Raw genomic sequence first — 27,699 nt, 5'->3', positions numbered from 1 at the left:
ATGATTCTGACAAAACTTTTGGATTTTTGTCTGCCTATTTTAATTTATATTTAACCAACATTATTATTTTCTTAGCTAAACTTGAACTGAAGATACCATGGAAGAATCTTTATGGTCAAGCAGTGGAAGCCACACTGGATGGAATCTATTTGCTCGTTGTACCATGTGCCAGTAAGCAAAATGCATTTTGTAGTAGTTTGGTTGCTTGTATTAAGCGGGATCTGGACTGTCTTCAAAGAGCCTGCACTTGCAAGACTCGAAGGAAAATATCAATTGTTAGATATGATTCTGTGTTTTGACAACACTTGCTGAACAATCCTGAAAGTGCTAATAACTACACTAAACCAATTTAAAATAATCAGTAGAGCTCTTAATGTGGCTTATTTACGCATGCTAGAGACACACATTCGTACACAGGGACTTTTTCTGCAAGCAAAAGGAATATGTTCAAGCCTTGAGCCTTCTTTGAATTATTCAGGAGCATGGGCAGCCGATAGTTCCTTTTGCTTTCTCTGTGTAACAACTTGGCCATGATGTGGAAATGCCGGTGTTGGACTGGGGTAAACACAGTAAGAAGTCTCAGCGAGCACTCTGAAAGCGAGTGGCTTTTGCTACCATATAAACCTGTTGGACTTTAACCTGGTGTTGTGAGACTTCTTACTGTAACAACTTGGCACAATTTTTTTCCCTAAAGTATAACGTTTTGTGAAAATTGGCGTTCTTGCATTTGCCCTGATGAATGCAAGACCAAAAGTTTCAGCAACATGTTTTTTTTAGTAATATTCAAGTTTGTAGTTGTCCTTTAGTCAAGTCTATAACTGGTGTCGCAGAATTCCAAAAGAGAAATCTTTTATTCAGAGCTGTGTTTGCCTATATAATCTATTTTAAAGTGTCAAGAGGTAGAATAAATTTATACATTGGGTACCTTTTTCCAGGTGAATTGAAATTTAAAAGGTAAATTTTGCAATAATTTGTGAACAAGTTAAGTGTTTGCCAGTTATTCTGTGTAGCATCGATGAGCATCAAAACAAATGCATTCTGTGTAGCCGTCAATTAACTTTATGCATGTGGTTACCATTTTGTGCAACTTGTCAGAGTGTTAGGTTGTTGAAGTTTTTAAAAAAAAATCAGTAAGTGCTCCAAGGGCGATGGATTAGTAAAACAACTCCTGGAATTTTGGATTTGGCTTTCCCACTGATTTTCAGATTTTTTTTTCAAGCTCTTGAGTGGTGTTGAATTAAGGCAAGGTGTCCTCTTTTTGCAAAGAAATCTCCTGATGCCCAACCACTTTCCCCAGGGCAAGTAGGGCTGGACAACAAATGTTGGCCTGGTTAGCAATGCTCATATTAAATGAATGAATGAATGAAGGACAAAGGCTAATCCAAGGCCTATTCTTCTAAATCCAAACATCAATGTCTTTCTTGTAAGCAGTACCTCTGCTGTTTCTTATAGCATTTGTTTTAGTTTCACAGATTGGCGTTTATTGTGAAAACGTTGAAATATTCACTCACGATTCTGTTTTCAGTTTTGTTCTGTTTATCAAAAGGATGGCAGGTGAACCATTTTTGCTGTGAATTCATTCAGAAGTTTTTTTTTAAACTGTTCTGCAGGGGGAGGGAGAATGAAAGCTGTTTTTTCTTTTCAAGATGTTTCAATTACCTCAAAGAGAAACAGAAAATGCTGGAAAATCTCAGCAGGTCTGGCAGCATCTGTAGAGAGAGAATGGAGCCAACGTTTCGAGACTGGATGACTTGCTAAGATTTTCCAGAATTTTCTGTTTTTGTTTTAGATTCCAGCATCCACAGTATTTTGCCAAAATCGAATGGGAACCTTGCAGTGCCCTCCAACACCATTGACTTCAACAAGCTCAAGGATAAAATTGCTGATAAATTTCAAGCTCATTGATTAGAAACTGTACTAGAGTTTGCAACCATTTGCACCAATTGCTTATTTTTCTTTCAATAGTGTACTTGAGTAAGGAACAGAAATATTCCTTCAGAATTGTTTTATCTACTGTAGGTTGCATTGGAACTGTGTGAAATTAAAAACAAAGCAGACATTTTGGTTCAACAGTCTCTTACGTTGGTGAAACCATCCACAGGCCCCCATTCACAGGCTCGCCACACCCCCACCTTCACAGGCTTGCCAGCACTCATTTCAAAGTGTCTTAGTTCATCGGTCACCTGTCGACCTGCTATCCACATCATTGCACTGGAGCATTGGTTTCAGCATGATTGTTGCAATTGTAGTGTGTCTAGTCAGAACACATCCACAGGCAGCATGTGGTTAGCACTGCTGTGGTTAGCCACTAACAGTGGTTAGCACTGCTGCCTCACAGCCAGGGATCCAGGTCGATTCCCAGCTTGGGTCATAGAATCATAGAAACCTTACAGTGCAGCAGGAGGCCATTCGGCCCATCGAGTCTGCACTGACCACAATCCCACCCAGGCCCTACCCGCTAATCCCTTTTTTTTTACCTGCTAATTTACCCGCTAATCCCTCTAACCTACGCATCCCAGGACTCTAAGGGGCAATTTTTAACCTGGCCAATCAACCTAACCCGCACATCTTTGGACTGTGGGAGGAAACCGGAGCACCCGGAGGAAACCCACGCAGACACGAGGAGAACTCCACACGGACAGTGACCCGAGCCGGGAATCGAACCCGGGACCCTGGAGCTGTGAAGCAGCAGTGCTAACCACTGTGCTGCCGTGCCGCCCACTGTCTGTGCGGAGTCTGCACATTCTCCCTATGTCTGCATGAGTTTCCTCTGGGTGCTCCGGTTTCCTCCCACAGTCCGAAAGACGCGCTGGTTAGGTGCATTAGCCATGCTAAATTCTCCCTCCGTGTACCCAAACAGGTGCCGGAGTGTGGCGACTAGGGGATTTTCACAGTAACTTCATAGCAGTGCTAACGTAAGCCTACTTGTGACAAATAAATAAAAGTAAACATACTATGTTCAGTTGTAGTCTGCGACAGTAAAACATGAAGCAAGAGCAATGAGATTCATCACTAGAGTCAAACTATTTCCCATTGTATGCCACAACTATACAGATACCGAGAAAGATTCCTATTCCATTGTTAATTCAGCAATGTACGTTTGTGTGATCTGCACAAACAGTTGTGTTGTGTTTGTAATGTAAACTGGTGAAAATTATTGTAGTTTCTCCCTGTGCAAAAGTTGCTAAGCAATTCATTCTTTGGGTATTGAGCTGTTTTCATGTGATGAAATAAGATGCTAGATAGAATTAATTATTTTCTCTAAATAGAACAGTAGAATCGTGAGCTGATATAAACTATTTGACAGTCAGATGGTAAAATGATTCTTGTTAGATTATTTTGATTTAATAAATTGAAAATCCGCAGAAGGAATTACTTAGAGTATATCACTCTTGCAAGAGTCAATTTGGTTCATTGTTAAAGCATGAACATTTTAAGTGAAGTACAAGTGAACTTTTAATCACAAGTTAGCATACATGTGTGCGGTTTTTGAATAATAAAAATGTACATTTTATTGGCCAAATGAACAATGTAAACTGCATGTGGCATATTATGTAAGTTGTTATGACAGCTAACTCTTGTATTTGTAAGTTCCGTTTAAATGTGTGTTTTAGGTATCAAATATGATGCAGAAAAAGAGGAATTGCAGCTTCAAGAATTGAAGCAGAGAGAATTGCAAAGAATTGAAGATGCTAAGCAAAAGGTTGCTGACAAAGGTATGGTGAACTGATGTTTACCTTCTCAATCATCAATGTGTAATATTTATGTTCTTATCAGCAAATGTCAACATTGTACAAAAAAAAGCAGAGAAATAAAGAATACTGTAGAGAAGATGTCCAGTTGGTAAATAAACCAGTGTGAATCCCATATATGCCCTCACTTGTATAATTCTTGCTCATATTCAACTCCACATACAAATGTATTGAATGTTTGCTAGGTAGAGTAATAGAGGAAAAGGCAAACATTTGAGGCATCATGCATGAAATAGTGACTCAGTTTTGAAGACCTGGTTGAATTTAAAATGTCTACTCTCTGTTCACTCCGTAGATTTGTTTAACCTGCTGTGTATTTTGTCTTTTTTTGTTTCAGTTTCCAGCATTCACATTCGCTTGTTTTATTATTAATTAGATTAGCTGTTTTTTCCATTCGGTACTTTGAACAATGTGTCACTTTTGGATTGCAGATTAATTTTCTTTTCCATTTGAGTAAAACAACTTAAAATCCTGGGGAGTGTTTAACGGAACTGATAGGGATTGTCACTGCCAGAATCTGAGCTGGCGAGTTGCTTCCTGTGGGGAACGCCTGCAGAATTGTGAGCCAGCTAGGTAATTAACAGGGCATCAGGTGGCTTTCCACAGGATCAGAACCCAAGGGGTGGGAAATACTGCCCACCAAGAATTGCTGACCATCAGAGGATAGCAGACCTTTTGCTGAGCAGCGCCACCAAGAAAGCGGTGGTTGCTACAGGAAATGCATTCACTGGAGTCCCAGGATCTTGGAGCAGCCCAAGTCAGCGATAAGTAATTACAGGGTGGGGTCACAGGTCTCCAGTAAGGGCAGCAGGGTGACTCAAGATCGCTCGATCAGGTACCGAGTGCCTTGGAATGAGTAAACTCATGGAGCCCACAGGCAACCCACACAGGTTTGGTTGTCATGCTCTCCAAGTGGCATCAAGCCTATTTGCCAAGGGTGGTGGAATGAGGGCAATAGTTGCCCACTTAAGGGTCTCAGTTGATGGCAAGCATGAAGGCCATCCATGGACCTTCTTGCCACGACCCTTCCTGCCATGACTTTAATTAGAATGGAGATGAGAAGATGGTGCGGTCCACGCCCTTCACCATTCCACCCAATTGCATGCCGTTTCCACTTTCCAACTCGCCACAGAAAGAGCATAAAATACTGTCCGCCCTCACTCAACAAATGTACTTCTTGATGATTGGATTATTTCCCTACTGAGGAAACCGCAATCGTCAGAAAATTCATCCCCAATTGCTGCCTGCAGCAAATCAGTTAACTCGCCACATACCAGGGATTCCATCCATAGCATTTCTGCTTCTGGAAGATCAGTACCACAGCACATCAGTACCATTTACCCGTGGGAAACCACAGAAGATTTCTAAATGTTTTTAAAAGTGATGCTGCAATGCTTTAATAGTTTTTGAACCAAATCTTATGAAAGTAGCCTTTATATGTGAGAATATAACTTACTATCTCGTTCTGAAATGTAAATCATCAGAAAAGAAGACTCATATTTTGAGAAAAAATTACAAACGTAAAAAACGAAGAGCATATTATGGTGCTGTACATCTTTTTATGTTATTTCTACAATTTTATAGTATTTTAACAAATTTACAATTCTGAGGTATTTTAGTTGCAAACTGGCTAAAACATTGAAGCTCTGTTAACCTTTGAATTCATCATCATAAGATATGGGTAGGTAATTTTCTCAGTATGCACTTGGACATGTAGGGTGGAATTTTCCCAAAAACATGACTCTCATTCTGGGCAAGGAAACTGGTTGTGCAAATCTGATCGTAATCTTCCTGCATTTAGTTATTTTTTGGGATGGGGTGAGTTTTGCACCAGTTCGGAGAGGAACGTTGCCTTAACTTGCCAGCAAGCCCAGCTTCACAGAGATCGATGAGATAGGGGCACCTTTCAAAACAGCACAAAGTGAAAGTGGAGACTCCACTGACATAGGGACACCACCCTCTTCCCCCTGTGATGGCATTTTTGTCCTGTCCCATCCCCCAACATAGATTGCCGGCCAGTAGTGATTCACCCTGGATTCCCGCTGTGCCCAAGGGTCAGAGAATCTGACTTGAAACTGACTAAGCATATTGAAATGAATATGTCCAGGTGGGGAGAATCCAATAGGGGGTTCTCATCAACACTAAATGTACTAGGCCACTTTTCCTTAATTCTTTGACCCTGTGCAGCCTCAGTGCACTCTGCACCTGAGCATGCGGAGTCAGAATCACTCCTGTAAACTTTGGTGCCACATTCTATGATTCGATGATATTGGAAGCCATTAGACGTTTTCACAATTTTATGATGGCGATTGAAGAAGTTCCTTCCTGCCAGAACATTTGCAAAAAATGCATACTTGGAGGAAAATGCGTGAAATGCAGTCATGTGATTACAACTGCGATTAAAATTGCATTTCATTTTCACAGAAAATCCTAAAGAAGAACAGCAAGACACTTTCGTTGAAAAATTAATTACTCAGGTTATTAAGAATTTGCAGGTCAAAATTACCAACATCCATATCCGTTACGAAGATGATGTGAGTAATTTAGTTTATTTTTATGTTTATTTTTGATCTGTGCTTTGAAGATGAGGTTTTTTTTAGTTTTGCTTTTAAAAACATGTACCTTTTTTTCTGAGACACTTAGTTAATTTATTATAGTGTTAGAATTGCAAAGTCTTTTTGGGATGTGTGAGATGGCACAATATTATAATTAAATTACTATAGTGAACAATTATGAGGGTCCTCGAATTTGCATTATCTCCTCACTGTAAAAGACAGTCTGCTTCACTTTCATCAGGTTCTCTGGAGCAGAACTTGCATCTGTTGGCCTTTCAGGAACAAACCTATACAACTGATTTCAATGACTGCACACTCAATTCTTAGCCTAAGATGCGTTATTTTATTTAGTGTCCTCCTTCCCAGCACTCCCACCACGCTGCTGCAGTCTGGGGCACGCTTCACAGTTCCTGTCTTACCCGGCGAGAATGAGAAAGGTTGGACAAGGCAGGGACTTTGAAATTCCAGTGAAGGTTCCTACGGAGTGGCAATCCGCTGGTGATTGCCAATCCGAAGATGTTATGGGCCATTGTGGAGGAAGCATGAGAATCCTTAAATGAGTGAGTACATCTTAAATAGGAAAAGCGAACTCAGACACAGGAGTAATGTATAATTTGCTTTCTACTTTTTCACACAAGTTGGAGGGAGGGGCTGGATTTTCCACCCCCATTTTTGACAGGCGGAAAAGCCAGAAGGGCAGAGAATCTGATGGGAATTCCAAAGCCCCATTTCTGCTGACAGGATTTCCTATTGAGAAGGTCCCCATCCCCCGCCAATCACATAATGGAGTTTCCAGCATGGAAGACTGGGAACCACATTACCGTACATTTAAATGTATTAGCGGGCTTTCCCACTGCATCATTCGCCCCGCCCCTCTCGCTATGCAGAGATACTCCTCCCAGCTGATGTGATGGGACATTGACAGAGTTTACAATACGTGGGTGAAATGGGGACTTGGTGAAAGGGGCATGCCCCAGCTGTACCCTGACATGGGGGGAGGGGGAAGTGTATTCCATTTCGGAAGTTCAGGGTGTGGTGGGGTTTGGTTGGGAACAGGGGAGGATATCCCTGGATGGGGGAGGGTAGAGTGTTCTTGAATGAGCTCACCCCACCAGCATGTGGTGCAGCACGCTGGCATGTTCTCCCCGTGTCTGTGTGGGTTTCCTCCAGGTGCTCTGGTTTCCTCCCACAGTCCAAAAGACGTGCTGGTTAGGTGCTTTGGCCGTGCTAAATTCTCCCTCAATGTATGCGAACAGGTGCCGGGGTGTGGTGACTTGGGGATTTTCACAGTAACTTCATTGCACTGTTAACATAGGCCTATTTGTGACACTAATTAATAAACTTAATGATGTCATGGGACCCACCTTAGGAATATTTTCCTCTCTGGTGTTTACAAATTCGGCAGAAAAAGCTAGCAGTGGTCTTTTCCTGTTGGAATTGCCACTCTGGGGGCAGGGAGAGAAAATTCCGCCCTAAATTCCTCACCTTTGACTGAAAGTTCTCAAAGGTTTTCTGGCAACATGAACTAAAGAATTGCTGTATTAATAAGCTTTTGCACAATTGCTGGTACTTGCTTGTTATTGAGTAGGGGCTCTAATTAATTAATTACATTAATTAACTAATCAATTTTCAATTTTAGGGCAAGTCATCTGAGCACATCTTTTATTTGGATAAGAAAATTAATTTAAAAATTCAGAAAGTTGGATTTTCTACATGTAATCATATGGTACCAGATTTTGTGACCAGCGAAGATGAATAAACATCTCTTTATTCAACTTGTTGTCAGCTAACCACAGGCTCAGGGTTTTGATCGAAGACTTGCTCTGATACAGCTTGATACCCTGCACAATGCATCTGTGGTCTCTGTGAGCAACGCAGGAAACGGTGTGGCTATTTGATCAATCAGATTGAATAATCCTCACTGAACCACATGGAATCGAAGCCAAGAAATATAAAGTGCATATAAATAATGTATAGAAAGTGGAATAGTTTGGGGAAGGCAAATGGAATTGTAAAAAAAAACAAGAGGCTGGCAGAAATAGGAGGAGGGGGTAGAGTTGCAAGACCTAGGGATGAGGATGTGAAGTCAGCCATCTTGCTAAGAACTCCTCTGAAGCTAAATATGAGAGTATTGCAAGTCCCAGAAGGGGAACCTGAAACACCAGTTCTTAACTATTTATTTTGCATTTTAATGTGAGGAAAGAGATGAAACTCAGTGAGGAAGGTTCAGTCTTGTGGCAATCAATCAAATAAAAAATGCTTATTTAACCTATGAAATAGACAACCAAAAGGCAGCAATACAGAACAGAAAATACACCTACACACAATATATATTTAAATTAACCCTGTTCCAAATTTCTCTGCTTTCCTAATCTGAGATATACCTCCCCAAAACAACATCCCATAGATTTTAACATTATTTGCCAAATCCAGCAATAACATCACCTGGTTTAGAGTAGCAAGCACTGAGGACTGAGTTGAGGAGGAACTTCGTCACACAAAGGGTTGTGAATCTGTGGAATTCCCTGCCCAGTGAAGCAGTTGAGGCTACCTCATTGAATGTTTTTAAGACAAAGATAGATACATTTTTGAACAGTAAAGGAATTAAGGGTTATGGTGAGTGGGCGGGTAAGTGGAGCTGAGTCCACAAAAAAATCAGCCATGATCTTATTGAATGACAGAGCAGGCTCGAGGGGCCAGATGGCCTACTCCTGCTCCTAGTTCTTATGTTCTTACCTGCTCACCCTGTTACTAGATTAATCTGCATATCAAAAACCTTCAGAGCAGCTGAATCCTTATCCTTTTATCCAATTCTTTAATTTTCATTTTATCCTGGCAACTTGACTCTTATTAATTGGTTCTGGTGAGGTAATTGGGGTGCTTGGCTTCTGACTTTGCAAGATTTTCATAGGGGCAGGCAGTCTTCAGGTGTTTCTTGAAGCTGACTGGTTGCAGACTGACAGTGCCAAAACTGTTTTCTTTGATGTACAAAGAAAATGGAAGTTGGACAAGAGAACTGCTGAGCAGTAATGAAATTTTAATTACCAACCTTTCACTATGCTATACTGATTCTCAATTCTCTGATTGCTCTTCTAAACAACTATGTACAGATGATAGTCACCGTAATCGCTGTAGATTCAGGTGAGAATATGATCAGCTTCCCTTGTTTGCCTCCATTACGACACTAATTGGGCGGCAGACCTGTCTCCAGAGTTATTAAGAACCTGACCTCACGAAAAAAGCTATCAAGAAAAGTAAGATGGATTATGAGCGTAAACTAGCTCAGAATATAAAAACAGATAGCAAAAGTTTCTACAAATATATAAAATAAAAAGAGTGGCTAAAGTAAACAATGGTTCTTTAGAGGATGTGAAGGGGGATGTCATAACTGGAAATGAGGAAATGGCTGAGGCATTGAACAGGTATCTTGTGTCGGTCTTCACATTGGAAGACACAAATAACATGAGAAAAATTGATGACAAGGAGGCTATGGCAGATGAGGACCTAGAAACTATCATTATCACGAAAGAGGTAGTGTAGGGCAATCTAATGGGGGCTAAAGGTAGACATGTCTCCTGGCACTGATGGAATGCATCCCAGGGTACTAAAAGAGATGGCAGGGGAAATAGCAAATGCACTAGTGCAATTTACCAAAATTCGTTGGACTCTGGGGTCGTTCCCGCAGATTGGAAAACAGCAAACGTGACGCCACTGTTTTTAAAAAAAGGAGGTAGACAAAAGGCGGGTAACTATAGGCTGGTTAACTTAACTTCTGTAGTAGGGAAAATCCTTAAATCTATCATCAAGGAAGAAATAGCAAGACATCTGGATCTCAATTGTCCCATTGGGAAGACACAGCATGCATGGGTTCATGAAGGGCAGGTCATGTTTGATCAATTTGGTGAATTCTTTGAGAACATTATGTGCGCAGTGAGCAATGGGGAACCTGTGGATGTGGTGTATCTGGATTTCCAGAAGGCATTTGACAAGGTGCTGCACCAAAGGCTGCTGCATAAGATAAAGGTGCATGGTGTTACGGGTAATGTATTAGCATGGATAGAGGATTGGTTAACTAACTGAAAGCAAAGAATGGGGGTAAATGGATGGTTTTCTGGTTGGCAGTCAGTGACTAGTGGTGTGCCTCAGGGGTCAGTGTTGTGACTGCAATTGTTTACGATTTACATCGATGATTTGGAGTTGGGGACCAAGTGTAGTGTGTCAAAATTCGCAGATGACACTAAGATGAGTGGCAGAGCAAAGTGTGCAGAGGACGCTGAAAATCTACAAAGGGATAGAGATAGTCTAAGTGAGTGGGCAAGGTCTGGCAGATGGAGTACAATGTTGGTCAATGTAAGGTCATCCATGTTGGTAGGAATAACAGCAAAATGGACTATTATTTAAATGCTAAAAAATTGCAGCACGCTGCCTTGCAGAGGGACCTGGGTGTCCTTGTGCAAGAATCACAAGGAGTTGGTTTGCAGGTGCAGCAGATAATTAAGAAGACAAATGGAATTTTGTCCTTCATTGCTAAAGTTTAAAAACAGTGAGGTTATGTTGCAGCTGTATAAGGTGTGCTGGTGGGCCACACCTGGATTGCTGTGCACAGTTTTGGTCTCCTTACTTGAGAGAGGATATGCTGGCACTGGAGGGGGTACAGAGGAGATTCACTAGGTTGATTCCAGAGTTGAGGGGGTTGGCTCATGAGGAGAGACTGAGTAGACTGAGACTATACTCTTTGGAATTCAGAAGAATGAGGGGAGATCTTCGCGAAATACATAAGATTATGAAGGGAATAGATAAGATAGAAGCATGGAGGTTGTTTCCACTGACAGATGAAACTAGAACTAGGGGGCATGGCCTCAAAAGATGGGGGAGCAGGTTTAGGACTGAGTTGAGGAGGAACTCCTTGACCCAAAGGGTTGTGAATCGGTGGAATTCCCTGTCCAGTGAAGCAATTGAGGCTACCTCATTGAATGTTTTTAACGCAAGGATAGATAAGTTTTGGAACAATAAAGAGATTAAGGGTTATGGCGAGCGAGCGGGTAAGTGGAGCTGAGTCCACAAAAAGATCAGCCATGATCTTGTTGAATGGCGGAGCAGGCTCGAAGGACCAGATGGCCTACTCCTGCTCCTAGTTCTTATGTTCTTGTATCGCACTTCATGGCAGACTGGAAATGGAAATGGAGCTGGGGACGTGACATGGAATTGCTTCCCCCTTTCAACTCCTGCCTTTGGGAGGAAAATCTGGCCCCTTGTCTTAGAGCGTTAGGAATCTGAGAAATGAGAAGGATCTACAACATTTGTCAAAGGATATATGGAATTTACTTTTGCAAATGAGACCAGTTAAATTAACTGACTTGCTGGAAATGATAAAAGCCATTTTAAAAAAATTGTGCATTGCTAAGTTAATTATTTACAACTAAAAAATAAAAACGAAATAGAAACTAGTTAGCATTAGTTGTAAGGCACAACAAAATTTGTATCTGTTGCCATACCACTTTTTAAAATTCATTTTGTGGGATATGGGCATCGCTGGCTGGCCAGCATTTATTGATGTGGAGATGCCAGCGTTGGACTGGGGTAAACACAGTAAGAAGTTTAACAACACCAGGTTAAAGTCCAACGGGTTTATTTGGTAGCAAAAGCCACACAAGCTTTCGGAGCCTTAAGCCCCTTCTTTCTGCTTTCTTGCATCTTTGTAGAAACTTGATATCTGTGTCGATATGCGCGATCTTCTTGGAGATCCTTGAAGAAGGGGCTTAAGGCTCCGAAAGCTTGTGTGGCTTTTGCAGCATTTATTGCCCATCCCTAGTTGCTCTTGAGAAGGTGGTGGTGAGCTGTCTTCTTGAAACACTGGAGTCCAGTGTTTCAAGAAGACAGGCATTGTGGGTTGACCTACAATGCCTTTAGCAAGGGAATTCCAGGATTTTGAACCAGTGACTACGAAGGAACCGCAATGTATTTCCAAGTCATGATGGTGAGTGACTTGGAGGGAAACTTGCAGGTGGTGGTGTTCCCGTGAATCTGCTGCCCTTGTCCTTCTAGATGGAAGTGGTCATGACCTTTGGTGATTTGCTACTGTGCATCTTCTAGATGGTACACACTACTGCTACTGAACATCGGAGGTGGTGGGAGTGAATGTTTGTGGACGTGGTGCCAATCAAGCGGGCTGCTTTGACCTGGATGGTGTCAGGCTTCTTGAGTGTTGTTGGAGCTGCACCCATCCAGGCAAGGGGGAGTATTCCATCACATTCCTGACTTATGCCTTGTAGATGGTGGACAGGGGAGTCAGGAGGTGAGTTACTCACGGCAGTATTCCAAGCCTCTGATCTGCCCTTGTAGCTACTGTTTTTATGTGATGAGTCCAGTTGAGTTTCTGGTCAATGGTAACTCCAAGGATGTTGGCAGTGGGGGATTCAGCGATGATAACACCATTGAATATCAAGGGGTGGTGGTTAGAGCGTCTCTTATTGATGATGGTCATTGGCTGGCATTTGTGTGACGCTTAAAGGATGTAGCCCCTGAAAGCGGAAAAGGAGGTTGTGATGTGCAGTTAACCCACATCCTTTTAATGTATTGCAGACAGCATGCCATCTTCGTGTTGCCTATTTATTTTCCTCCAAGAACAATTACCTAGTGGTCCTCTACATAGAACATGATGGTGAAGTCCTTGCTTCAGTCACCACAATTGGCAGCCTAGCAGTGGGAAAGGACAAGCTGAAAGTCTCTGGGAATGGCCAGAGTTCTGGTTGGAGGAGCAGTGAGGGTGGGAGAGATGGAGCTGTCTCTTCCAAGCTAAAGATGATCTTGGTCTCGATGAGGCTGTCCAGTTGGTTGGATTCTGAGAATAGTCCTATATTGGTCACACAGTTCATAGAGGAGAGCACTTCATGGTACAGAAACCATACCTCAGTCCACCATATCAAACCAGAAAAGTAGCTTCTGTCCTGCTATAGTAAAATGGAAAATGCTGGAAATACCTGCCTCAGGCAGCATCTCTTGAGCAAAATTCGGATTTTGACTATTCGGATGAAGACAGAGATGGGGCATGGAAGGTTTTGACTTGAAATATTACCATTTCTCTCCAGCGATGTTGCCGGACCTGGCTTAAAGAAGGGCAGGACTGGGTGTTAAATATTCCTGGGTACAAGGTGTTTAGGAAGGGGGGGGTGGGGGGTGCTGTGAGAGACCATGTGCTGCCGCAAGCTCCATCTTGGCAAGGAAACAGTGTGGCATCTGTGCCATCTGCTCGCGCATCTCACATCTTGAGGGACAGGAGGTCACCCACTGCCAGTGGCAATGACGGTTACTGGGAACCTCAACCTTTATGCCACTGGGTCGCTCCAGGCCTCCTGCGAGACCTCTGTGGCATCGCACAATCCTCAGTTCACAAGTGCATATGTGAGATAACGGATGCCCTGTTTGCCAAGGGGACTGACTATATAAACTTCAACGTGGGCCAAGTCCAGCAGCAGTAAGCCCAGGCAGCAGGCTTCGCCAGCATGCCCCACATGCAGGGGCCATCGACGGCATGCACGTTGCCCTGCGTATCCCATACTGTCAGGGAGTCAGGTTCCACGCCCTGAAAATTCAGGTGGTTTGTGGCCGCCACCTGAATATCATGAAGGTATATGCACCGCACCCAAAAGACCATCCATGGCAGCCAGATACTGCGGAGTGTGGACATCCCCGGCCTCTTCAAGGACCAGCCCAGGCTGCCAGGAATACCCATTAAGGTCTTGGTTGATCACGCCCGTGCCTCAAATGAGGCAAGACCCGATACAATGAGGCCCATGCTTCCACCTGGTCTGTTGTTCAGCAGTGCATCAGGATCATAAAGATGAGGTTCATTGCCTGGACCGCTCTGCTAGAGCCCTCTAGTACAGCCCACTGAGAGTCTACCACATCATCGTGGTCTGCTGTGCATTCCTCAACCTAGCAGTGGGGAGACATTCTGGAGGAGGAGGACTGGGTGGACGCCCTGGGGAGGAGGGGGGCAGGATGAGGAGGCACAGGAGGATATGGAGAACGAGGCCATACAGGAGCCAGGTGAAGGGGGCAATGCGGCGGCAGGGGTCCAGGAGGCCTTCATCGCCACAAGGTTCAGAGCGAGGGTGTGGTGTACCGCAGCTGCAACACCACTAAACTCCCACACTTGTTCACACTCCCATCACGCCTGGATTAGCCTTGTTAACCAGTTACTGGCCCAGGCAGGAGGGTGATGATGATTTACTATGCAGCCCTGGTGCCATACAAGTCTGATTCCTATCTATTTTCGGACTACACACTGGTGCCCAGGCGTGACACAATGGGCCTTCAGGGCCCTCACTGCTGCGGCTGTTTTGGATTAGCATTTGGAGTACCACGGCAGTCAGGGGTCTAGCACAGGTGCTGGGGAATTGGATTGACAGGCTCAGTGGGCCGAAGGGCTTGCCTTGTGCAGCCTTGCTCTGCGCCGCTATGCATTTGGTCGGGGTGCGGTCATCCCTGTGGAGGCGGATTACAGACAGATCAGTCACAGTTGTGGGGTGCAATGCAATTTTACGTGATTTCCTAAGTGACAATTAACCAAACCCTAACTAATGCATGCCTTCCCCTATGCTCTCTTGGTGACCCCACAACAACTTAATCTTGCATGGGCTACTGCTACGTCTAGGTGTCCCCCACTGGACACCTAGACACCTAAAGAGGTGGAAGTGGTCAGCTGTGTTCCACCCTCCCTTGCCTGTGATGCCCTTGGCGAGTGTCCCTGGGGCGCTGGGACCTGAAGGGTTGACTGTCACAAATGTAGCCATACCACCCTGTTCATTCCACTGCCCATGAGATGCACTGGTGGCAAGAAGGGGGAATTTGGAAGAGCTGGGGACAGCCGGGGTCTCCTGGGTGGAAGGCCCAGGTATGGGCTTGAATGCTTCCTCCTGCCTCGGGGTGTCCGAGCCCCTGGGACACCCCCTAGGATGACAGGGCAACGGGAGTGATGCCTTGGCATCACCTGGGCCTCCAGGACTGGCAGAATCAACTGCGTGTGCTGCATGGTGTGCGAACCCTCAATGATGGCTCTCGTTGAGTCTGAGTCGAGCTCTGGATCCCATCAGCAGTAGCCTTCTGAGACTGGACCAAGCTGTTGAGGCATGCAGCTATGACCCACTGTGTCTGCAGCATGCAAGAATCGGTTTGGTAAACCTTTGCTGTGTTCCCTCTATAGCAAGAACATCCTCTCTTAGGTAAGGAAACCAAAACTGTGCACACTATTCCAGGTGAGGTCTCACCAAGGCCCTGTATAATTGCAGCAAAACATCCCTGCTCCTGTACTCAAATCCTCTCGTTATGAAGGCCAAGATGTAATTTGCCGCCTTTACCGCTTGCTGCACCTGCACACTTGCCTTCATTAACTGGTGCACATTCCCCTATCTTAACTTAATAATCTGCCTCCCTGTTGCTGCTATGAAAGTGGATAACCTCACATATATCACATTATATTGCATTTGCCCACTCACTCAACATGTCCAAAATCACAGTGAAGCATTTCTGCATCCTCCTCACATCTCCCCCTCCCACCCAACTTTGTGTCATCTGCAAATTTGGAGATATTACATTTAATTTCCTCATCTAAATCATTAATATACATAGCGAAAAGCTGGGGTCTTAGCACTGATCCCTGCAGTACCCCACTAGTCATTGCCTGCCATTCCGAAAAGACCTATTTGTTCCTACTCTGTTTCATGTCTGCCAACTAGTTTTCTATCCATCTTAATACACTACCTCCATTACCATGCGCCTTTACTATTTTACGATGCTAGTCACTTATGTGAGATTTTGTTGAAAGTCCAAATAAACCACATCCACTGGCTCCTCTTTGTCAAGCCTACTCATTGCATCCTCAAAGAATTCCAGTAGATTTGTCAAAAATCATAAATCCATGCTGACTCTGTCCAATTCTACCACTGTTTTCCAAGTGCACTGTTATAATATCTTTGATAATGGACTCTAGAATTTCCCCACAACTGATGGCAGGCTGACTGCAAATCCAAGTTAAAAGACAACTCCTGTGGGATCACGTGGCTCACTGTGTGACAAGCATTTGGGGGAGTTGATGAAAAATCATTGCATCTGCTTTGAGTGGCATCTGTCACTTGGTTTCAGAGTGTGGTGTTTCCGACCACAGGTCATCTATTAGATGGACATGGACCATTTATTGATTCTGAACATGAGAGTGGAAGGTAAATTTTGTAACTTGTGTTATCCTCACTGCAAGGGTCTAGGTGTGGGTGAAGGAGTATTGTAATATGTACTTTTTTCATGTTTTATTCCTTTTCATCAGCAGGCTTGAGACATTTTTCAGTAGCTGACCTGCAAATTTTAAACAAAAAATAAGTTGGGATCTATCAAGTCAGGTTCCATCCAGGAATCTGACTTGTCCAGTGGTAACATCAGCTGGGATCATAACAATGGTTATTGCCTGGCAGTGGTAAAAATGTTAGGTGCTGTGTCAAGCCCATGCCGGAATGTTGTCCAGGTCTTGCTACAAACGAACATAGACTTCTTGATTATCTGAGGAGCTGAAATGGTACTGAACTCTGTGCCATCATCAACAAACTTTCCCACTTAGAATCAGCGAATCATTGAATCCCTGAAGTACAGAAAGAGGCTATTCGGCCCATCGAGCCTGCACCAACAACAATCCCACTCAGGCCCTGTCTGCGTATCTTCACATATTTACCCTGCTAATATCCTTGACACTAAAGGGCAATTGAGCATGGCCAATGAACCTAACCTACACATCTTTGGACTGTGGGAGGAAACTGGAGCGTCTGGAGAAATCCCATACAGACACTGGGAAAATGTGCAAACTCCTCACGGACATTTACCCAAGGCCAGAATTGAACCCGGGTCCCTGGCACTGAGGCAGCAATGCTAACCACTGTGCCATCATGCCACCCATGGAGAGAAGATTACTGAAGCAGGAGAAGATGGTTGGACTTGGACCCAAGGCACTGCTGTGAGGAACTCATGCAGCGATATTCTGGGGCTAAGATGATTGGCCTCTAACAGCCAGTTGTTTTCCTCTGTGTTAGTTCTGTCTTCAGCCATTGGAGGGTTCTCCCCTTCAATTTCAATTAACATCTGTTTTGCTAGAGCTCCTTGATGCCACACTCAGTCAAATTCTGCCTTGATGTTAAGAACAGGCATTCTCACCTCACCTGAAACTCAACTATTTTGTCTGCATTTGGAGGTAGGATATATTGAGGCCTGAAAGCAAGTGATTCTGATGGAACCAAAACTGCATTTGTGAGTAAATGTCAGTTGATAGTGCTGTCAATGATATCTTCTGTTACTTTGATTGAATGCTGGTTAATGGACTAGTAATGGCTGAATTTGAATTGTCCTGCTTTTCATTCACAAAGTTATGCTGCGTTGAAGTGGAGTTCTTGTTACATACATGTCTGTGAGAAAAAATGGTTTATGCAGAAGCCTTGAAGTTAGCACCTGCCACTTGCTGTACTTTGCTGCAACCTGAAGTAACTATAGAAAACACTAAACAATTGTAGAATTGTAGCAAGAGAAAAAAATGATAGCAGCTAACCTATAAGTAGTTGGTGATTCCTTTAAAATAGCACCAATGAGGGGTTCTTTCCTACTGCTGAATGTATATTCAGCTTTGGGAGGTTAAAAGAGAGTCCTAAGGGAGATTGATTCCCAAAATTGCAAGCTGATGTGATTTGCCTGCTCTGCATTCTTCCAGCATACATTTACTGCACATAAACAGCCTTCTCTGATATGGCAGCTGGTCAACCATTAACTTATTGAATGGTGGAGCAAACACAAGGCACCAATTGGCCTATTGCCACTCCTATTTCTTACATTCGATAGTGTCCAGAAAATGGATGCTGACTTCTCACCAATTGTGTTTTGCTATATCTGTGAAGTGGCATTAGAAGGAATATTATAAATCACCATTAAAATTCTGTCTTAATTTTTCTAATTTCGAAAGTATAGAAACATTTTGAATAGTTCACATCTATATAGAAGAGAATTTCTGTTCATTTGAACTTTTTATGTGAGAATCGTCATCATTTCTATACAATTCTAGTTGTAATTTTTTTTGCTGATTTTATTCTTATTTGCAGATCACAAACCATGACTCACCGTTGTCATTTGGAATTTCACTTCAGAATTTAAGTCTTGAGGTACTGTGGATTTAAGGTTTTCTAATCCTTCCCTTGTGAGATCTGTAGGTTTGGTGGGAGCACGCGTCTCAAGTCTGAAGGCCATTGTTTCAAGCTCCACCCCACAGACTTGAGCATGTAATCTTGGTTTAATCTTCAGTGCAGGTACTAACTGTCTTTCAGCTGTAATGTTAATCAAGGCTTTGTCTACTGTCTCATTTGGAAGAATGAGGCACCATCCAAGATTTGGCAGTGTCCTACCTAAAACATATCCCTTTATCAACATCTAATAAATCAGATAATCCATTTAATTATTTCATTAGTTTGTGGGACCTAGATATGAGCAAATTTGCCATCATGATTCCATATCTTACAATGATTACACTTCAAGTTGGCCATAAAGTGCTTGGGATGACCATAGATTGTGAAAGCTGTTATGTGAAGCCATTCTCCTCATTGCATTTTCTTCCCAAAGTTACGGAAATAATATATAGTTAGTGGCTGGCAGTATATTAAGGTAGGCACACAATTTATTACATGTATATATTTATGTTGTGAAATCTACCTTAAAACCATGGAATCCCTCCTGCGCAGAAGGAGGCCATTTGGCCCATCGAATCTGCACTGACTCTCAAAGAGCACCGTACCCAGGTCTGGTAAACTCCCCCCCACCGTCTCCTCACGCCTGCATTTACTTTGGCTAATCCACCTAAACTATACATCTTTGGATACTAAGGAGGAGATTTTGAGTTTGCGCACTCTGTCTGCAGGAACAGGAATGGCAGCGCGTGCTCAATATTCTCAGGCAGTCAGTACACTGTGCTGTGCATTGCTCAGGGTGCACCGGAGAGGACCCTAGGGACACAGGTTCAATACAGGACAAGGGATGGGGGTCCCAGAATCATCATTTTGAGGAGAGGGTCAGGAGGTATCACTTGCAGGCTTTGCCTTCCCTTCTTGTTGGTGCGCTCCTTGCTTTAAAGGGGTTGTGAAGGCTGGAATGCAAGCAGCGCTTCCCAAGTCCTCCTTTCTGGGTTCCTGTCCATACCGCAGCTGAGGGAGTGCCCTTAGTCGGGGCTAACAAGAGGGTGGGAGGAACATAGCACTGCCATTCTCACACTCCACAGGGATGAGGTGCCGGGTGAGCATGGTGGTTCCCCCAAACATGGTGGCATGAACGGACAGGGTAGAGGCTCCGTAGTTGAACAAAGGAAATTTACTGCGAAACGATCATAATAACAATGATGATCTGTCTACACTAGTGCCTATATTCTCCCTTGCCCATTAAGTGCCTACAGTTTCTTAATCTTCCTGACCTTCCCACTACGTCTAAGTGTATTCCCAAGATCCACAGCTAAGGTTGAGGTGGCTTGCTTTCTTCCACGCTGTTTTGCCTGAAATGACGTTGGTGGGCATCCTCTGGGGAACCTGGACCTTAAGGATCCAGGCTTGCTTTCAGGCAGCTCAGGTGTTTGACTGTTTCCCTCCTTGGTGTCAGGGGCTGGTGCTCAAAGGGAGAGGGGTGTCAGATGGGCTGGAGATGCCCATGGTCTCCTGGCTGGAGGGTCCTGGGCTGCACCTCTGTCAGTCCTCTTCCCTTCTGGTTCCCGGGAGTGAGATCTAGAAGCTCTGCTGTCCTCTGGCTCTGACACTGAGTTTCCCATCAGTTGCACCGTGCAGTCAAAGCCCTGCACCATAGTGCAGACATTTCCTGCCATGGAGTGCACATCCTGCACCAAGGTCTCTACTGTGGATGCCAACCTCACAGTATTGGCCTCGGTGCTCTGCAGTGATTGCATTATTTCCTTGGATAGAAGGCGATGGGACTCTTCCAAGTGGCCTTGCATTCTGAAGTGCTGTCATCACTTCCTGATGCTCGTGACTCTGCGTTTGCAGCTCCAGCAGCTGTGGGACAGCTGGGTCCGGGGGCACATCATTGGCAAAGGGCTGAGAGTGCCGATTACCTGAGACGTCTCTGCCTCCACCTGCTGTGAATCTTCAGCTGTGTGGTGGTCACCACTGAGCAATCTAGAAGACTGCCTACCTATTGGATCACTGAGGTGTAAGTATCTGCGCTGGTGCCAGTTGTGGGTGACAGCTGTGACGCCTCTTCAACGGTGGGTTTGGAGAAGTCCCCCTCTGAACTGGTGGATCCAGGGGGCATGAGGATGATCCAGCCTACAAGACAAAAGGGACATGGCATCAGTGCATTACAGGGGATGCAGAGGGGACATTGATTACTCACATGAAACTTGAGGAATGACAGCGTATTTGTTCAGGATTCTCTCATTTCTCTGTTGCACCCACTTCACCAGCAGAGTAGGCCTGCTCCTCAAAATGTGTGAGCATTCTCAGCTTGGACATGACTCTGGCAGGCTGCATCCACTGATGCCTGTTGTGGTTGAATTTGTCGTGTAATGATAGAGAGGAAGAGTGTAGGTGGGAGTGATTCTCTAAGGATCTACTTCCAGGATTTCAAACTCTCCTTTCGGTATTCCTCTGCCTTGGATTCCTTGTGCATTCAAGCTCCCAACTATTTCTCGGGTACATAGCTATGCGAACGGAACACTACTGCTTCACAAGCTGCATTAAGATGTCATTAAACTTTTGATTCGCGTCGGATGTCTGGCTTTTCACTTTAAATCTGGTTCTTGCAGCTGTCTCTTTAATTCATTGTACTTTCTCTTTTCTAACTTCATCGAACAGGATTTTGTTCTTGACTCCTTTAATTTCATTGTCTTCTGAGGCATTTTTTGTCTCAGCTTCCTGATTTCTGGACTTTATTTTGTTCCTCTTCTCCCTACAGCTTCTTTGTCCTGCCCAGCTTCTTCTGGGTCCAACTTAAAACTGAACTCATAAGTTCTTTCTAATCTAGAGTGGCCCGTGGTTGTTCAGCAAGAAGCTAGTTATTCTTTAAACCCTGTTTTCTTTCATGTCACAAACCCTTTAATTATGAAGCAGGCATAGTTTAAGTGACCAAAATCCATAGACATACTGTCACTTTTTGTTTACCATTAAGCTAACTAAAGTTTTAACCCTTATACAGAAGCACAAAATTGAACTCCGAGCTATATGTTGTTTTTAATGCTCATAAATATGAATATAGATTATTACAGAAAGCTAGCAAGTCAAGCCATACTTTGCAGTTGGGAAGTAACGGTTGTAGAAACTGTGGGAACTGAGGCAAGGATCAGCAGCTCGAGAGAGAGAGAGGGAGAGAATTGTGGGTGGAGAAGGCTACTTCTGACTATAAAGGAAAATCAGAGCTGGAAGAATAGATCAGAAGTTTGGCTTCCAGCTGTGCAGTAGCTAGTATGTGCAATTACAGTGTGATGAGCATGCTGCAAAATAATGAATGTGCACATGCTAATTTATAATGGAGATCAAAGTGACAAACATAACAAAAGAAAATAAAATAGATCAGAATTGAATGAGCATAATTTATTGCTGACATCTAGATTTAGGCCTTTGTGAAGTTGGTTTTCTTTAAAGCTTGCTAAGTTTTGGTTTAAATATTATAAAACTGGTAAAATAGTTTAGTTTCTTTGAATAAATACCGAACTTGTATTTCTGAATAAATACAAATCAGAAGTTTGATATTAATTGTGCAGAGATTTATTATAATATTTTGTTTAAATCATAGACTACAGATGAGAGATGGAATCCATGCTTGCATGACCAATGTGAACACGTCTTCAATAAGGTAAACATACATAGAACATAGAACAGTACAGCACAGAACAGGCCCTTCGGCCCACGATGTTGTGCCGAGCTTTATCTGAAACCAAGATCAAGCTATCCCACTCCCTATCATCCTGGTGTGCCCCATGTGCCTATCCAATAACCGCTTAAATGTTCCTAAAGTGTCTGACTCCACTATCATTGCAGGCAGTCCATTCCACACCCCAACCACTCTCTGCGTAAAGAACCTACCTCTGATATCCTTCCTATATCTCCCACCACGAACCCTATAGTTATGCCCCCTTGTAATAGCTCCATCCACCCGAGGAAATAGTCTTTGAACGTTCACTCTATCTATCCCCTTCATCATTTTATAAACCTCTATTAAGTCTCCCCTCAGCCTCCTCCGCTCCAGAGAGAACAGCCCTAGCTCCCTCAACCTTTCCTCATAAGACCTACCCTCCAAAGCAGGCAGCATCCTGGTAAATCTCCTCTGCGCTCTTTCCAGCGCTTCCACATCCTTCTTATAGTGAGGTGACCAGAACTGCACACAATATTCCAAATGTGGTCTCACCAAGATCCTGTACAGTTGCAGCATAACCCCACGGCTCTTAAACTCCAACCTCCTGTTAATGAAAGCTAACACACTATAGGCCTTCTTCACAGCTCTATCCACTTGAGTGGCAACCGTTAGAGATCTGTGGATAAACTAGTTGTAGTTTCTTACACAAGTGCCAAATAATTTGATTTTAGTATGTGACATTTCTAAACTAATTGCTTGGTTTTATTTTTTAGCTTGTTCGATTAGACTACCTCTGTGCGTATTGGAATGTCAACACCAAAATGTATTCTAAAAGCAGTCCAATTGAGGCTTTGGTAAGTTGACTTTAATGTGGTAAATATTCTGTTGCTATGTTCCTGCTGCAGAACCCTGCCTCCTCCCCCCCTTCCTCGCTCCTTGCCTTTCCCCCTTACCTAGATTGTGTGAGCTGTTCCATGATTTCAAATCTATTACTTTTAATAGACAATATACCATGAGTGGCTCATGTATTTTTTATATCACAGAATGATACAACACAGAAGGAAGCCATATGGCCCATTATACCTGTGCCAGCTTTCTGAAAGAGCAATCCAGGAAATCTAATGTCTGTTCCCATTCTCAATCACGCTGCAAAATTCCTCTTTGAGTTCTTTTCTAATTCTCTTTTGGTCGTTATTGAATCCGTTTTCATCTTTTCAGGCAGAGCAGTTCAGATCATAAGAACTCGACACATTTAGGAAAAAAAGAAATTCTCTGGTTATTTTGCTAATTTCCTTTAATATGTGTCCTCCAGTTAATGAACAATTTCACCATAGGTACTCATCAAAACCATTCATATGTTTGAACACCGCGATTAAAGTTCTCCTCAACTTTTATGCTCTAACTGAAGCCCTGCATCCCTGATAAGCATTCTAGTGAGAATGGACAGAATAAGCCCTCGAATCTTTTCTGTCCTAAAGTAAAAAGGAACAATAACTAGTAATATAGGAGCAGGCCCATTTGGCCCATCAAGCCTGCTCTGTTGTTCAGTGAGATCGTGGGTGATCATCTTTCTCAAAGCTACTTTGCTGTGCTATTCCCATATCTGTTGGTGTCATTTGTATCTAGAAATCTATTGATTTCTGTCTTGAACATACTCAGTGATTGAGCTTCCACAGTCCTCTGTAGTAGAGCATTCCGAAGATTCACCGCCCTTTTGAGTGAAGAAATTGCACCTTCTATTAGTCTTAAATAGCCTGCCCCTTATTCTGAGACAGGTAAACATCCTATCTACATCTACCCTGTCATGCCCTGTAAGAATTTTAAATTTGAGTGAGATCACCTTGCGTTCTTTGAAACTCTGGAGAATACAGGCCCAGTTTTCTCAATTTTGCCTCAGAAGACTTTTTTCATGTGAGAAAGCATCATGCTGGCTGCATTTGAATGTGTTTGAGTTCTCTTTCGTTTCAAACTTGCACAGCTTTTATGCAATGCTGATTTGGGTGACATCAATACTTTCAATGAACATTTTTTTTATTTCCTAGATTTTGAAATAGCTGGGATGTTCTAATACCTCCTTTATATATTGGAATAATTCTTGTGGCTTCTAAGTACAATTTGTTCAAGACAGAAGTCAATAGATCTCTAGATACAAATGGCATCAAGAGATATGGGAAAGTGGCATTGAGGTAGATAGATTCATAACATTACATACAACTACTACTGTAAGACTACATTCTGTACTCTCCTGTGTACGTATGCTTTGTCTGCATAGCGCACAAGAAAAATACTTTTCACTGTGTACTAACACGTGACAATGATAAATCAAATCATCATAAAATCCCTACAGTGCAGGAGAGGCCACTTGGCCCATCAAGTCTGCACCAACTCTCCGACAGAGCATCTCTCCCACCCATCCCATAACCCTACACATTTCCCACAGCCAATCCACCTAACCTGTACATCTTTGGATTGTGGGAGGAAACCCAAGCAGATATGGGGAGAATGTACAAACTCCATACAGTCACCCAAGGTTGGAATTGAACCCAGGTCCCTGGAGCTGTGAGGCAGCAATGCTAACCACTGTGCCACCGTGCCAAAATAGATGATTAGTGAGAACTAAATTTGGACTAACCAAATAAAGTGAAAACATTTCAGTGAAGGCATTTATTTGACACGTGATATGATTTTGTATTCTGTTGAAGGGTAGTTTTCTAACTCAACCTCTTAAACTTTTAAATATATGGTATGTTGATGACAAGCCTGTCTATACAAATGCTGCTGGATATTGCTGTGTAACTTAAAAATTATCTTTTCAGAAAGACTTAAAAAAGGGAGTTTCAACAAGCAACTTTATTCCAGAGACTTATCAGTTCAGTAAGTAGCGCACTTTTGCACTAGTGTAATGCTTTTAACATAACTAAATATCCCAAAGCACTTAAAAGGTATCCTCATACCTTTGGAAATTACAGTACAACTTGTATCACATTTCTTAACTATTAACTAATGATTTTTGGATAAAAATATGGAAAGTGTATCCATTAAATTTGGAAAACATTTGGTATTCTGTCTGAAAATTTGCCAAATTTGCTGCCAGCATAAGTTATTATGACCCAATTGTTGTGACTCATAGTACAAGCAGACACAGACAACTTCCTGCCAAGAGCTGAAATGAAAAAGCAGAACTTCTCCGGCAGTGATTTCAGGATTATTATCTGATCAATGAGTAATTTAAGACAGGGACAAACAGATTGGGGAAGTAAATATATTATGTGCCAGGTTGATTTTCATTTCATGGGACACTAGACCAGTACAGGGAAAGAAAGCTGTACGAATAGAACAAGCTGCACCTGAATTTGGCTGGAATCAAGATTCCAGAAAGGATCAATATGGTTGCAGCAAGGTCATTAAGCTCATCAAGCCTGAAAACAAGCCTAATCCAAAATATTTATCCTACCATTTTCAACAGCGCATGCTTAATATTTTTCCTGCAGGAAATGCCTCTCTTAACTGTCAGGTCCTAACATTGGAATATATGATATAACAGGATTAGGCAATTCTGTCCCTTAGATTTTTAATGACCAATAAATCCTTCCTCAGGCTTAGTCCTCATAGCTGAATGTAGTACTTCACATAAGCCTGAAACATAAGTTCCTCCACTTTGTAACCCTACCCCTTTGAGATTAGTGTTTCATTTATTTTTTGAACACTTTTTGTCACTATCCACTGGGTATGAGTAATTTCTGTACAAAGATGCATTCGTAAACACAAATTCCAATCTAAGCCAAAGTAGATGACCTCTTGCCTGCATTGAACTCCATCTGCCACACGAATGAATAAAAAAAAGTCTTTGGCTCCTATTTCTACAACTTTCTTAGTCTCGTCACTTAGTCCCGATTCGGTAAAATCGGCCCCTAAGTGCCGGGTCCGGTCGTCAAACGGATCCGTGCCCGACAGCCGCGCTCCAGCGCGCCCATACGCCTTTTTTCGGCGCCGGTCTATTGGGTGGGGCTTAGCGCTGTTGGAGCGGCCAGAGCTCCAACTGCACATGTGCAGTTCGGAACAGACCGCAGGCAGCGCACCCGGGTGCGAAAGGCAAAGCAGCACGGACAGCAGAGAGGATGAAAGGAATTCCCTTTGGAGGATAATGTCCACGTTATAATCACAGGAACTAAAAACCTGACAGTCCAAAATCTGGGATAATATTACAGGACAGGGATGGGGGGGGATATACATTTTGAAATATTATCCCAGATTTTGGACTGTCAGGTTTTTAGTTCCTGTGATTTGGACATTATCCTCCAAAGGGAATTCCTTTCATCCTCTCTGCTGTCTCTGCTGCTTTGCCTTCCCCTGGGTTGGGGGGGGGGGGGGAGGGGAATGGAGAAGGGGAGTGACGTGTCTGCCCCTGGGGGGGGGGGGGGCGGTGCAGGGGGGTGCCCCCCCCCAACCCCCAGGGGCAGACATGTCACTCCCCTTCTCCATTTCCCCCCCACCCCAGGGAAAGATAGAGCAAGGCCAGGAACGTGCAGGAGGCTGTCGACGGACTGCAGATCGGAAGGATGGTGGAGGGAGACCAGCGATCAAGCTAGGTCGAGGGCCTGCCTCCCAGGGGGGTCTGATCCGGGGGGGGGGGGTGTGGGGGGTGCTGCCGGTGTGGTTCGCAGGGGGGGTCCGCGAAGGATGGTCGGGGAGGGGGGGGGATTGGCTTCGGCGGTTCCCCTGCTGAATTGGAGTCCCATTCGGACTTTTATTTAGCAGGTCGTTTAATGCGCAGATGCGAAATGGGCCACAACCTGGTAAAGTCGGATTCGTCGGTAAAGTTGGGCACGAGCTTCATTAAGTCAATTTAAATGCATGCAAATGCATTTAAATCGTCGCGCCGGCCGATTCGGGCGCGCGCCAGACCCGGGTCTGGATCGGGGCTCGGTAAAGACGCGATCTGCCATGAGTCAGGTGCAGATCGCGTTTTAGGCCCGACGCCCAACTTTACCGCGATTTCGCACCCAGAAACAAGCATGAAACTTTGGTAAAATCGGGCCCTTAGTGTTGTCTGCAAACTTAGATTAGCAACTCTTCAGCCAAAGCCTAATATCGTCGCATAAGATAAAATGCTGCAGATACTGGAAATCTGAAATGTAAATGATTTTGTGAAGGATGGAGCATTTGAGCAATAAGGAGAGACTGGATAGGCTTGGATTGTTTTCTTTAGAGCGGGGAAGCCGAGGAAGGACATGATTGAAATGTATAAGATTGAGGGGTATGGAGAGGGTGAATAGGAAGCAGCTGTTCCCCTTGTTTAACAGTCAATCTTGAGGGGGCATAGTTTTAGGGTGGGGGCAGGAGATCGAAGGGATTTGAGAAAAATAATTTTCACTCGAGAGTGGTGAGAATTTGGAATGGACTGCCTGAGAAGGTAGTGGAGGCCAGATACCTTACAATCTTTAAAAAGTATGTGGATGAGCACTTGAAGTATCATAACCTTCACGAAAATGGGATTTGCTGGAAAATGGGATTGGTGCCAC

The 27,699-nt window shown here is 43.6% G+C and overlaps 1 protein-coding gene across 3 annotated transcripts in view; it reads left to right on the top strand.

The window, feature by feature from the left end:
• vps13a (vacuolar protein sorting 13 homolog A) overlaps window positions 1-27,699 on the top strand; it is a 434,277-nt gene that overhangs the window by 66,336 nt on the left and 340,242 nt on the right. For all 3 annotated transcript variants that reach the window (XM_078214517.1, XM_078214516.1, XM_078214518.1), the window contains exons 4-10: window positions 76-171; window positions 3,615-3,716; window positions 6,177-6,286; window positions 18,436-18,495; window positions 22,118-22,177; window positions 22,951-23,031; window positions 24,994-25,051. In XM_078214517.1, the coding sequence (XP_078070643.1) occupies window positions 76-171; window positions 3,615-3,716; window positions 6,177-6,286; window positions 18,436-18,495; window positions 22,118-22,177; window positions 22,951-23,031; window positions 24,994-25,051 (567 nt within the window). The remainder of the gene's footprint in view (window positions 1-75; window positions 172-3,614; window positions 3,717-6,176; window positions 6,287-18,435; window positions 18,496-22,117; window positions 22,178-22,950; window positions 23,032-24,993; window positions 25,052-27,699) is intronic.

Source organism: Mustelus asterias, chromosome 6 (assembly GCF_964213995.1).
Source record: "Mustelus asterias chromosome 6, sMusAst1.hap1.1, whole genome shotgun sequence".
NCBI lineage: Eukaryota > Metazoa > Chordata > Chondrichthyes > Carcharhiniformes > Triakidae > Mustelus > Mustelus asterias.
The sequence above is the reverse complement of the archived record's forward strand: the minus strand, read 5'-3'. Positions and strand labels throughout refer to the sequence as shown.